The 14,595-nt window shown below is 36.9% G+C and overlaps 1 protein-coding gene across 4 annotated transcripts in view; it reads right to left on the bottom strand.

Moving 5' to 3' along the window:
- The window catches only part of INTS8 (integrator complex subunit 8), a 65,065-nt gene that overhangs the window by 25,219 nt on the left and 25,251 nt on the right, over positions 1–14,595 (bottom strand). For all 4 annotated transcript variants that reach the window (XR_011376864.1, XM_030862913.3, XM_060287362.1 and 1 more), the window contains exons 11-18: positions 13,824–13,894; positions 13,264–13,439; positions 11,975–12,108; positions 10,251–10,361; positions 8,551–8,752; positions 5,004–5,125; positions 815–999; positions 344–377 (exon numbers count right to left, since the gene is read on the bottom strand). Coding sequence is in view for 3 of the 4 variants with exons in the window: in XM_030862913.3 (XP_030718773.1) it covers positions 344–377; positions 815–999; positions 5,004–5,125; positions 8,551–8,752; positions 10,251–10,361; positions 11,975–12,108; positions 13,264–13,439; positions 13,824–13,894 (1,035 nt within the window). In the remaining variant the exon portion in view is untranslated. The remainder of the gene's footprint in view (positions 1–343; positions 378–814; positions 1,000–5,003; positions 5,126–8,550; positions 8,753–10,250; positions 10,362–11,974; positions 12,109–13,263; positions 13,440–13,823; positions 13,895–14,595) is intronic.

The raw sequence follows: 14,595 nt of genomic DNA, 5'->3' as shown, positions 1-14,595 counted from the left end.
AAAATAATAAAGGATGGAATTCAAAGAGTGGAATCTATGTCCAATAAATAAATATGACGTTAATCCTATCAAGAAAAATTAAAGTTAGGCTTCACCTATCCAGCCCTATTATGAAGAATTCTTTACAGTTTAAAAAACACCTGTTCTATTCACTAAAACATGGTAAGGTAAATGCAAAACAAACTTCTCCATTCAGACTATCCCATCCTCAAAAAAATGATCACTGAAGCTAAAAAGCACATTAACAGATTACTTAAATAATCAGCATTTAAACACTCAATATTTTTTGTCATATTCTACAGAAATCAGCAATAGTAATTACATCAATTTTTATAAAGCTTACCCGTAATTTTTTGATAAAAGAAAGCAGTTCACTCCTACAAAAAACACAAATTGTGTATATGCATTTAATATTAGAAATCAAAAATAAAAACAAGAAAGTAAATTATACGTGAAGGTTTATTCCTAACTTTCCAGTCCTGCATGTATAAAAGAGTATAATATTCTACTGTTGTACTAACCTAATAAAATGTCTTTCCTGCTTTAATCACATGTGACATCTTCAGTACCATCCAACCAAAACTGTTGACTTTGAACTCAGGTTTGATTATATTAAATGATTAATAAGTAGTCTCTTAAAGTAACATATAAGCAAGGTATTTCCTAAGGTGGCCATATCAGACAAGTCCATTGGAGATCAGCACCACAGAATTCTTACATTGCCCATCTTTATGATACACAAGGATAATGGTAGGTGTTCTTACAACAGTATATATAGTATAAATAAATAAAAAAACAAACTGATAGAACATACCGATACATTATACCTAATGTAGACTCCCTCTGCTTTATTAAACTAATTCTGCCATCATTTCCTCGTTTGTGTTGACTGGACACACTACAGATCTGAACAACAACTTCCCAAAGGTCTTTAGCAGTCCGCCTACTTTCTTTAGGGCCTGGAAGTTCTTTGCATGTAGCTGCTAAAAGCTGTCCAAGCTATAACATGAAAAACAGACAGAAAATACACAAAAGATAATCTGTAATGTCATACATGCTATTTCTATTATTGAGGAACATTTGAAGAAAGATAAATAACTGCCCACACATACGAAGCACAGGTATCTTATGCTGTGCCTTCTATCCAACCGCTGAAGAATTGAGAGCTCACTGTCTACCGACAGATCTGAATCCGATCTGGAAAGGGAATCCTCTGGTCCCACCACATTATAAACCTCCTTGTTTCTAAACAATTATAGTCTAATGAGAAGAAAATGAGACAATGCAAAGAGGTATGTGATCTATTCAGTGGGAAAAAACAAAACTGCTAAATACACATAGTATGATCCCACCTTAAAAAAAAAAAAGCCCAAAATGGAACATATACACTACAATGTTAACTGTAAAAGCCCGGAGATGAGACTAAAATAGGGGTTAAATTTCACTCACACACACAATTTTTTTTTAATTTTAATGGAAAAAATGAGGAAAAAATATGGACATTGAAGTTGGCAGAATAAAGGAACAAGATCTAGAGCAACTTTTCTCTAAGAAAAATGATAGCAACTGGGGATGGACCTACTGCTGATGTGAGGAGGTAGAATTAGGAAGGACAGATTACTGAAAGCGACTGATCTGAATAAAGGCCGCCTTCAGGACCAAAGGTGTAGGAAGGACCCAGAAATAAAGAATGCAAGGGCTGAAAGCAAAAGACACAGAAAAGACAGGCCCAAAATGTAGAGAAAGAAATAGGTTTATGTGCCGAATGCAGCACGTCTTTCCCTCTATAATTTAAGCAAGAGAGAGCCCCTCTATCCTTTCTTTTTAGTAATTCTTATACATCATTTCTCTTTAGAGGGTAAAGTAGCCAAGGATAATTCACGTCCATCAGGAATCCCCAGTTCCCTGACTGGACCTAGAAAAGGTTCATAATGGGGTCCCACTGCTTAAAGAAAGAGGCAGGATTATGTCAAAGGTGAAAATAGTGCTTTCCCCCCAAATTTCAAACATAGAAAAGTTGAAAGTACAGTTCAATAAATACCTGAACACTTGACTTAATTTACAAGAATTCTGGTGCTTCCTAAAGCTAGTGAAAATGGTGTTAAAAACCCTAGCTATGCTATGTGAACGGAAATCAAGGGTCCCTGATCCAGAACATTTCATCCTGCGTGCCTACTGCACGTACTCTTCTCTAACAACTAGGATCACAATATACACAAGCTATTTACTGCAGTTCTCAATTTCATTTTCTGTTGTCAGAGATCACATGCTTGGCTGAAGGTTACTACATTAAGCAAGTAAATTCACTTAAAAGTAAGAATTTTCAGAGGTATTAGGCCCCAAGTCAATTGAATTCCACAAACATTCTTGAGCATCTCCTATGTGCTGGGTATCAGGCAAAGCACTGAAAATATGAAAATTAACTGTCCTCAAGAAGCTCACTGTTTTACAGGGAAGACAGACAGGTGAACAAATAATTTACTATACAGTATAAGTGCAACAAAAGAAATATGTCCACAGTACAACAGTACAGAAGTAACAAGAACAGCAAGTTTGCAAAGAAAAGAATTATGGAAAGCTTTAAAGAAACTACACAAACCGGCAAAAGTGGGAAGAGCATCTCGGCCAAATGAACACACAGAAGTGCAGAAGTGCGGAAGCCTGAGAAAGCACTGTGTGTACAAGGGCCATGAGCACTCTGGCACCACAAACAGAGCTGGCATGACAGGGAGGGAGAAGGAGAAGCTCCCACACCTTAAAAGGCCTTGCAGGCCACGGCAAAAGCCATGGTCTTTGTCTTATACCATCATGACTGTTAGCGCCAACCTCTCCTCCTCCCACTAGCTAGTCTCTTATAATCCAAGCGCCCATAAATGCTATACATTTTCCAATATACTACACTACCTCCCATACTGATCCAAGGGAGAGGCTGGACTGTTTTTCTTATTTCTAAAGGTCATATTTAGTCACATGCGTAAGACTTTTCCCTTTCCTTTTTCCATTCCTAAGAGAATGGAAAATAAAATTGATTAAAAATCACTTAAGGGCTTCCCTGGTGGCACAGTGGTTAAGAGTCCGCCTGCCAGTGCAGGGGACACAGGTTCATGCCCCAGTCCGAGAAGATCCCACATGCCACGGAGTGGCTGTGCCCGTGAGCCATGGCCGCTGAGCCTGCGCGTCCGGAGCCTGTGCTCCACAATGGGAGAGGCCACACCAGTGAGAGGCTCGCATACCGCAGGAAAAAAAAAAAAAATCACTTAATATTTCATTACCCAGGGATAATGACTATTAATATCCTTCCAGACTCTTCCTTATGCATCTGTATATATATTCCACATCAAATTCAAAGTTTGAAAGCTGCTCTAAATTGTCTAATTTTTAATACCTGATCCCTTACTCTAGACTTCTTAATCTGATTACTTTCTCCTCTACGTTAACAAGGGAACAAGGGGCCAACTAGGGAAGGAGACACACAAAACCCTAATCCAGATGAGACGATGAGATGCCTCAGTGGTCCCTGCAGCAAGGTCACCTCATACCCTTCCTCCTCTGTGGCCAGATCAAGGGGAAGTGCAGGAAGCAGTGAGCTAACCTAGCCCAAGGTTAGGCAACCTACAACACAATACCCCGTGCCCTTCCACACTGCAGGCCCTCAAACATGCAGCCAGCCTTCCTGGTGCACACAGCTCCACAGAATTCACAGCTAAGAGAAGCAAAGAGAAAAGCCACTGCACTGTCACAATACTAAGCAACAAGCTACCGTTCTAAGTGGAAATGATAATCTTGAAACAAAACGGTCGTCTCATCTGAGAGTTTACTAAAGACAGGAGACTGCTGGGCATAATCAGACAAATACCCTAGATATTAGGAACTCCTATCTCAGAAAGTTCACTAAAAAAACAGATATAATCCAATGTCTGAAATTCCAAAGAGAAGGATGACTTAAGTATGACAATAAATTTTTATGAACGACCATAAACAAAAAGGAGGAAAAAAACAAAAGAAATCAGTAAGTCTTCAAAGGGTTGAAGTGAAATGAGCTCAGTTTTTTAAAGGCCATACATGAAATAAGGAGGAAGAAACAAATAACCAAAGGCAAACGTAAAAACTGGTCCAGTGTTGCAAGGTTTCCAGATAACCATCCATTTAAGGGGCTGTGTACTGAAGATGAGATGACGGCAGGTAAGAACAAAAGGTAACACAAGCATTAAGAAAAGAGTAAGGAAATCTGAAGGACCAAACATATATTAAAAAAGTGGTAAATCATGAAATGTTTTGTTTTTTTTTTTAACTACAAGACCAGAAAGGGAGAAAAGTTCACTGCTTATTCAGGGTAAACGTAATATTAACACATGAAAGAAAGAATCTTAGGGAAGACCTCCCGTCTCTCTTTATTTTTGATGTTTTCTCCACCCAGAAGCATTTCCAGTCGTGCAGGATAGGTGTAATTAAGAAAGGAGAATAAACAAACAACATACCATCAATTCACTGAATGAACAGTTTCATATGGAACTAATCACTAATAACAAACATGTACCCTAATTAGAATCAGGTATCAACTTAGAGAGTTTAACAGGCTTTGAAGAAGGGTAAGGTGCTCAAATGGAAAATGGGTGCAGCTCATCCCTAGCGCCCCCCCCAGTTCAACCCAGCTAGACCCGGGTATTCCAGAGCTGAACCCGGGGTTTGACTATATCAATCAAAGCAAGAAAAGCTGACTAACTTCTCACTACTTTAGGATTATACCAAAATGTTGTCTATTAACGAAATAATTTTTGCTTGCATTCTCGTAACTATAGGGTAGAAGAAAAAAATATTAGAGAGGGCAAACTCAAGTGCCTGAATTATCAAAAACTATACTTTTACCTACAACCAACAAGCATTTGTCCAAACTTAGACTGAATCTTAGAAACTGGACAAGCTCCCTAAGTAGTACAGATCTAAAGAAACTGGTCCAATAATCCCACCCTAATAATCCTTTTATTTAGATAAACATGAATTACCTTTACATATGGATTACTCTGAAGCAGAAATGCCGGAACTTGCAGGGTAAGGTATTCATTTTCCCTCCAGTTTAACATAAAAGCAACACACTCCTCGGCAATAACTTGACGAAGAGGAATATCTAAAAAGCAAAGAAGAAAGTAGTTGGAGTTACCATCATAACATTAAAAGAACAAAGCATGGGACTTCCCTGGCAGTCCAGTGGTTACGATGCTGCGCTATCACTGCAGAGGGTGCAGGTTTGATCCCTGGTAAGGGAACTGAGATCCTGCAAGCCGTGCAGCGCGGTGTGGCAATCAATCAATCAATAACAAAGCAAATAGTTGCTCAGATTCCAGCTGAACAAACTAAAAACAAGTTACAGATGAAAAAATAGAAAAACACTAATATTTTATACTTTTCTCTATAAAGTTTAAGGTTTCCCAATAATAGGTTGCCACAGTCCCCACTATTAATCAACAAAATTCTCTACTAAGAACACCTTAAGATGCCTAATACTGTACTGTGGAAGTCTAGGAGTTGGTACCCAGCCTCTACAAATTTATAATTTAAATAAGCAGAGAGGGACTTCCCTGGTGGTCCAGTGGTTAAGAATCTGCCTTCCAATGCAAGGGACGCAGGTTCGATCCCTGGTCAGGGAACTAAGGTCCCACATGCCATGGGGGCAACTAAGCCCACATGCCGCAACTACTACTGAGCACGCAGGCCACAACTAGAGAGCCCGCATGCTGCAACTACAGCGCCCATGAGCTCTGGAGCTCACACGCCACAACTAGAGAGAAGCCTACGGGCTGCAACTAAGACCCGACGCAGCCAAAAATAAATAAATAAATGAGCAGAGAAGAACCACACAAACAAAACAAATATATAATGGTATGGTATAAACTTCTAGCTATTTAGAGCACAGAAATAGGTAAACCATGTTTAAAGCTGTAATAAATCCATGTTAATATGTTTTTCATTTTTTAAAATAATTTTTCCTGATTAAAACATGATAAATATTCATAAGAGACAAATCATTCACTCATTCAAAAAATACGTACTATACCTGTAACAATTTTAAATAAAAAGATATGAGGGAAAAAAATCACTCAGAATTGTTTGACCATTATTTCCTTTGAAATAAATAATTATTAAATATACCTTAATATTAAATACATTGCGAATTTTTATAGCTCAAAGTATATAATACTCAGGTTTTAATGTATTTCAAGAAAGAGGAAAAGAAACCCAATGAATACTAAATAACAATGTTAAAACTTAAAATGGGGAGAGCTATTAAACTTCTTGAGTACCTATATTTTTCAGTCATTCTAAAAAGTCTTTGCCTGTGGCTGTTTATATCTCACTTTATCCCAAAAAGCGACTGGAGACGACAAAAAAGAGGCACAGGAACACACCAAAATTAAGTAAAAATACATTATTTGCATCATCTTCTTAAAGAAGGAGTGAAGATAGAAGTAAATTTAATATCCCAGCGTACAACATGTCACTGCGCGTTGTGCACCATACACTTTGCCAAAGGAAGCCCAGACAGCATTTGGCTCCAGGGCGTCCTTTATTCACTGGGCATCTCATTAGTGAGTCCACAATGGTTCTTAAAGAAGAATCAGCATCTAGAGAGTGGGGTTCAAACGTTTTCTTGTTCTTCCTAAGAGTACATCCTTTCCTTCTCATTTCAAACACTGCTTATAACACAAACTATGGGACAAATAGATGCACATTCAGTAAGTTAGGGGAGAGAAGGAAGAATGGAGGGAGGGAGGGAGGGAGGGAGGGAGGAAAAGGTGAACTTCAAACTACTCAAATGCCAAAAAGGTAGTACAAAGAGACTATAATTACTTGAAGGCATTTCCAACCATTTCAAAGAGTAAAAGCACAGGCTTAAGTTGGCCTGATGAGTTCAAAACACAGTTCCGTCTCTTCCTTCATGACTTCGGCCAAATTCTTTAAACTTAGTTTCTTGATTTACAAAACGGGGATAATTAAATAAGAAGCTACTTCATGCAGCTGCTGCGAGGACTAAAATCAGTTATGCACCTAAGCTCTGAGAAGAATGTCTGATATGTAGTTAGCACTCAATAAATGTTAGGGTTTTTTAAATTCTTTTTGCTTTTCATTTTAGAGAACCAATCTTCAACATTTAAAAAGAAAACACTCTGGGGAATTCCCTGGCAGTCCAAAGGTTAGGACTCTGTGCTTTTGCTGCCGAGGGCCCGGGGTTCAATCCCTGGTAGGGGAACTAAGATCCCACAAGCCGCGCAGCATGGCCCGAAAAGAAAAAGGAAAAAAAAAGAGCTTTAGAAAACACTCTGTTGACAGTTAGTATATATTAATGAGATCAATTTTTATTGTGATACTGAAGGGCAATGATGCATTAAAACTCAAAGGTATTCTATCTATAGAGTGCTAAAAAGTTGTAATTTTTTCAAGAAATCACAATGTTATAACAATTAAATTAATTCAAAAGACCCCAGAGGGCCAGCAGCCATTTGTTTGGGCACATTATTAGGACCTTGCTTTATACTTCAATTTTACTATTTATAGTATTAAATGTGTACAGTATGATTGAAATGCTCTAAATATTATTAAATCATGTAAAAGTAAGAAACTGCTTTAACTAAGCAAGATTATATGTAACAGATAATTCTTATGATAAAAAAACTTCTTATGATAAGCTTCTTTTCATAATAAGATCTTCAGTCAAAATCTGTTCCTAAAGTGACCACAGTGACTTCCTGACCCACAGGCAATCATGCTGAGGGCTATCTATGGCAGCTATGAGGAAATAAACCTTCAACATGCAGCTTCAAGGACATTTTGAATCTTTTAACATAATATCTTAAAATTGCAATATGGTTTTTGTAGTGTGTTGAATGCTGTCCCCTCAAAATTCATGTACACCTGAAACCTCAGAAGGTGATCTTACTTGGAAACAGGGTCTTTGCAGATGTGGTTAGTTAAAATGAGGTCATACTGAATTAGGGTAGACCCTAAATCCAATGACTGGTGCCCTTACAAGAGGAGAAGACATGGACACATGGACGGACACACACACACACACACACACACACACACAGAAGGCCACGTGAAACAGGTAAAGACTGGAGTGATGCAGCTGCAAGCCCAGGAACACCAAAGGCTGCTGGGAGCCACCAGAGGCTAGGGAGAAGCAAGGAAGGATCCTTCTCTAGAGCCTTCAAAGGGAGTGTAGGCCTGCAGACCCCTTGATTTCAGACATCTCATCTCCAAAACCATGAAAAAATTAATTTCTGCAGCAATAAAGACCCAAAGCAGCCAAAAATAAATAAATAAATTTTAAATAAATAAATAAATTTCTGTTACTTATTTATGGCAATCCTAGGAAATTAACAATTTCCTACATTTTCCCCAATGTTTTCAAGTGAACTCCACATCTGAATTGTTTTAAAAGACAAATAATTTTTTCATAGATGGTAAAAAGTCCAGTAAATATTCTTTTAGAATATTCCCCACAGTTACTTGAGTACTAAATTTCTGAAATTTGGCTTTGTGAAAAAGTCTTACCAGGAAGCCTCATTTCCAGATATCCTCGCACCCTACTAATAAGATCAGAAGGCGGTCTCTCTCCAGATTGCCCTGTTCCAGCTTCATGTGTATGAATATCCAAAAGCAGCATCTCATTCAGCATGACCTGACGAAGTTTTGGTGAGAATTCTGTCACCAACTCCAAACAAGCAGCAAATAGCTGTTTAGCATGGGTAAAGTCCTATAAAAAGAAACAGCAGAATAGCCTGCATCACCTTTCCTCTGGAGTCAAAAAATACGTCTTTAAAAGTACAGAACAAAGAGGAGAAGAATTAATTTAAATGGTTAACACAGGTTATCTTGGGGAGTGAGGCTAGACTATCATCTTTTTATCATCTCTGCATTGTTGATTTATTCCAATAAATACTTAATTCTTTTGTAAATTTTTTTTTTTTTTTTTGGCTGCACCACACGGCATGCAGGATCTTAGTTCCTCAACCAGGGATTGAACCCGTGCCCCCTGCAGTGGAAGCACAGAGTCCTGACCACTGAACCGCCAGGGAATTACCTGTAATTTTTAAAAAACATCCAATAAACATTCAATATAATATACATGCTATATTACTAAACAAGTTTTACATAAATTATAAAATAACAAAACTAGGGGACTTCCTTGGCAGTTCAGGGGTTAAGACCCCACGCTTCCACTGCAGGGGGCACAGGTTCAATCCCTGGTCTGGGAACTAAGATCCTACATGCCACACAGCGTGGCCAAAAAATAAATTAATAAAATAACAAAACTAGAAGTTTTATATAAATATTACATACATATATCATACAGGTATAAAATTCCATGATTAAACACCCTTCTCCCCCTAAGATAGTCAGAATTAGACCTTACCCCTTCAACAAGGTTCCACATTCTAAAATTTTGCACACAACCCTATTAGCCTATATAATTGACTAATAAATAAATCAAATCAGCTATGATCCAAGCCCTTTCCTACACATCTCTTTCTAATTTTTCCGAAGAGTAGCCTTCGCTTACTCTCTCCACATGATTCTTTCACTCGTACAATGTGGCTTCTATCCCCCACATCATGAAAAAGAAATAGCTCTTACTAAACAAAGATCTTCTAATGGCACAATCTACTCAATACCTTTCAGTTACCTTACTGCACTTAGGGGCTGCAACCCAGTGCTGTCCATTCCCTTTTCTTGACAACCTCTATCCCCTTAGCTATTATGACCCCACAAGTCTGGTCTTCATACCAGACTCTTTCTCACGCCACTCTTTTTGGACCTGTGCTGGATACCCTAGGTTCTGAATATTCTCCCAGGGTGATCTTTGATGATTCCCAAATCTGTATTTCCATCCCAGACTACTTCACAAATAGATCCTTATGTAAAATCTACAAAAGTAATTTTAAGGATTTTTGTTTTTGTTTTCTTTAGCTTGGAATACAATCTTTACTAACTGAACCCTAAATACAAAAGAACTATTCATGCTCTCTAATTTTTTAAAAGACATAGAGTAGTAGCCATATGTCCAAGACCCTTTTCGTATAGCTATGAGGGTAAAAGGAAAAAGAATAAACCAAAATGCCTTTTCAAATATCCTCCTAGGCCTACAACTATGATTTTAAGATCAGGAAAACACAACTGATTCTGATTCCTGGCTTCACGCTAAATTTACAAAGCATATTCTTAACCAGACGTCAATGTATGCTTTTACTCACCTTAACAGTACTGCAGTGTAAACCTTTGGCCATTAGAATGTAAACCAAATCTCTTGTTAAATTGTCTTTGATTCCCAGGATAACACCACTATAGACAGAAGGTATTTCCCACTAGAAGAAATAAAAATCCACAAATACACACACATGAAGCCAAATCTAGATAAGAATCTTTCAGTAACAGTCAACCCCATTTAAAAATCATTCAAAAGTCATTTTTGAAAGAGAAAGGAAAATGACAGCTGTACTGAAATGCTAATCAAAATGAACATAATCACTATAATGAGCTAGTAATAAATAATTAAATGGATTGGAACTTTCTGAAGGATAGACTATAGAAATAAAGAAGGGAAAAAAAATTCTAGGAGTTTAATACGTATTAACTCATATGATCCTCCCAACAGTATTACGTAGGTACTATTATCTCCATTTCACAGATGGGAAAACAGAGACACACAGAAGTCAAATAACTTGCCGAAGACTATACAGCTAGTTAAGTAGAGAGCTGGCATTCAAACGCAGGCAGTTAGTACCAGAACTCCCGCTCTTAACTATTATGCTATATACTTCCTCTCTATATAAATGAACACAAATAACAATGTCAATGCTAAGAAGCCCAACTAAGGTTCAGACCAATTTTTCATTTCACTGCACTTTTTACGTTCAAACCCCACAAAATATACAGCAATTTCTTGCTTCTTTTTATTACATATTCAGCAGAGGAGGAGTATGCAGTTAAATTAGAAGCACTACCACAGTACTTTAATTTCTCCTGTATCTGTGGACTGCTTCCCTTGTATTTCAAGCTACATTCCACTGAAATGTTTAAAAAGCTATTTTCATTTGCACTTTCCACACGGGAAAACTTAAATAGACAACTTCAGAAACATTAGCTTGGCATTTTAAAAAGAATATCTAAAGCCAAAAATGTTCTAAAAGAAGTTTTAATGAAGTGGTTCTAAACTGTAGGCTTTAGACTTCAAGAAGATAGGAAAAAACTAAACCAAAAATACTCTGTAAGCACACAGCAAGTATTAGCTCCAGACTGCATAAATATTATACCTTACACACATATTAACAGCTATACTGAAAATGCATGTAGGTGTTATGACAACAAATGAAATATAAACTCATTTTTTGTTGTTATTAATTTAATAGTGTCGATTTAATAACCTTTTTTGGATATTTCAAATTTTCTCTGTCAATGGATGTTCAAAGTGCAATTACTCTCATGTGCAGGTACTTCACATTGTTGATGAATTGTTGACAAATAAAGGGGGTTCTTATGCCCAAAAAGGTCAGGGAACAGCTCTTCTATGAAATTACATCAGAAAACAAGGGTAATTTTCTTATCTGTTCTTTTATTTTTTCCTGGCTGCATTGGGTCTTCTTGCTGCACGCAGGCTTTCTCTAGTTGTGGTGAGCGAGGGCTACTCTTCGTTGCAGTTTGTGGGCTTCTCATTGTGGTGGCTTCTCTTGTTGCAGAGCACGGGCTCTAGGCACGCAGGCTTCAGTAGTTGTGGCATGCAGGCTCAGTAGTTGTGGCTTGCGGGCTCTAGAGCACAGGCTCAGTAGTTGTGGCGCACGGGCTTAGCTGCTCTGTGGCATGTGGGATCTTCCTGGACCAGGGATCAAACCCATGTCCCCTGAATTGGCGGGTGGATTCTTAACCACTGCACCACCAGGGAAGTCCCTTCTTATCTGCGCTTAAGAGAGGGTCTTCTTACCTTATTGGACACGGTCCAGAATTGGCGCTCTGAAGTCATACCATGTAATTCAATTAAAATCTGTCGAATCCTCCAGGGATCTACTGACAATATCAGCTGATGCTCCAACTGGCCAATGTTGACACTTGCTGAGGCTAAGAAAGGAAGGAGAGGTTTCCATTTAAATAATGATTTGATTCAAAGGTATACATAATCCTATAAATATGAGAATGGTAATTTACTGAGAGAAATTGTGCATGTTTATAAGTATTATAAGTTAAAAGCATCTCTCATCTTGAAAACTTATTTATTCAACTTAATGCAAATTATGTTTTAACTTCACTCTCATATAGAAAGCCTAACACAATTTTTATTACGTCTTCATTTAATAAATGAATGCATTTAACAAAGATAATGAAAATAAAAACATAAAAATCAGTAGCTGGTACATGGAAAGAATTATGTGGGATATGTGGAAAAATTTAACTTATATAGACAGTCTCCTACTTTGGAACATACTGTGTTATTTAAAAGCACATATAAAATGTTTTGAGCAATAAACCTTAAGAATGTGTTTTCTGAAGGGGAGAATGAGGAGGTGGAGGCACTGCCTTCCCCAGAAAACCAAGAATTGATCATTAAAATCCCTCACTACAACTCGGCTTTCAGATATAGTCTTCAATAATGCATTTCCAGCATTTTATCTGTGTTAATATTATTCTTTCCCTTTACACCTGCACTGTTAACGCAGTTTAAATCTAATGAGGGTCAAAGCAGCTAAAAGTTCGTTCAGCCAGCTGAATTCTGTCTCCCCTATATTAAGTGTTGAAGCTTGTATTTCTTATTAATGAGCAGCACTATATTTTCTACTTATATTTATAAAATAAGAGAAAAAAATGGAAGAAAATCATCAAATAAATAAGGCAAAAATGGCAATGGTGCCAAAGCTGAATGTTTAGCTAGAAGACAGTATCACGATGATATATAGGCTGAAACGCATGCAAGCCTGTACCTTTTATCGTTCTCAACCGCTCCCCTCCCCTCCTGTTTTTTACCTTCAAGAACACAGCAGCAGAGTTACGTGGGTCTACTCCCACAGCTAAAATCTTTTATGTATCTAGGCCTATATCTCCGTGAATCAGAGACTCAGCAGAGTCCCAAGACTTAACTGCTTAGACAGAAATATGACTACAAAAGACAGGTAAATGTCTATTAATTACCAGCATTTGTGTAATCTGAAACAAATTAAGAGGATATCCTAAATATACTGAGGGGCAGAATGTGCCAACATTTTAGCTAGCAGAGCTAACCTGGGATATCATAAAATGAAGTTACTGGTTTAATGCACAGATTTACTCTAGGGGATCTCTTCCTCATCTGATCAACCAGTAGCTTTCGTTCTTCATCTTTCAACAATGTAATGAAAAGCTCATGTGAAGAAATCATGAAAACATACTGCAGGTCTTCCAACCCCAGACACACATTCCTAGATCAGTAAGAAATATTATAAAACAAAAAAGTGTATAATTTTAGTTTGGGGAAAACAATCATATTAACCAATTTTTATTAATAAACTGTTTAAAAAACCACCATTCAATAACTGCACAACAATCATTTGAAACAGCTTTTAAAATTTCTTTTTGGTCCTTATTTAAAGTTTGTGATTTCAATGCTACAATATACAAAAGGAGTAACTGACAGAATCCTAAGTTTTATGTGGTTACACGAATCCAAACCATAACTGTTCTTAAATACCAATTACTGCCTGGTTATAAGATAGGCAGGGCAAATCCAAAACGATAAGGAATAAAAGATATTTTTCTCACAGGACTAAGTTCAAAATTAAGAAAAAGAAAAGAAAGGCACTTACTTTAGAAAAGCAGCCATGTTTCCTTTCAAAGAATCTGAAGCTTTTTCTAAATTTATTGATCTTGAACATACCTAGGAATTTGAGTAATTTTTATTTGAATATGGGTACTTTAAAATAATTATACTACAGTCTGAAAAGTTTAGATTTAAAAACAAGTGAATTTTCCTTTCAAACATTATCAGTCAGAGATCTGGTTAAGAAATTTAAGAGATGAGACCAAAGAATATGCAGTAAAGAATAATCTATATAGCATACGAAGAAGTCCTGCCGAAATTTACAAAGTATGTTGCCAAATTAAATGGAGTGATAACTTTAAGAATCAGTAGTTGCTGTCAGAAAAGTGAGAAAAGGGTCATCTTAGATAGTTGAAAAGAATGATCAATAATAGTTAAAGTATATAGAACCAATGGTTAAGAAGATAACCAAGGTTTAAAAACCAAACAATGAAAATAAAGAGTAACAGAAACCAACTATGAAAATATTAGTTATCTAAAAATAATATCCTTATAATATTATTCTGAGTTTATTAGATTAGGTTTCCTCCCCACATATTATTTATAAGAAGTCAAAGAGAATGTATTAGTGTAAAAGCTCCCTAACCTTAAGAAATTGTCAAATATTCTCTAATATGTTGACACAAAAATTAAATTATATAATGTTTATAGCAGCATTATTCATAAGAGCTAAAAAGTGTGAACAACCCTAAAGCCCATCACCTGATGAATGAACACTCAAAACAGACACTGAAGAGCATATCCAGTCAATGGGATAC

This window comes from Globicephala melas, chromosome 17 (genome assembly GCF_963455315.2).
Source record: "Globicephala melas chromosome 17, mGloMel1.2, whole genome shotgun sequence".
Taxonomy (NCBI): Eukaryota; Metazoa; Chordata; class Mammalia; order Artiodactyla; family Delphinidae; genus Globicephala; species Globicephala melas.
This window is presented reverse-complemented; position numbering and strand designations above follow the sequence as displayed.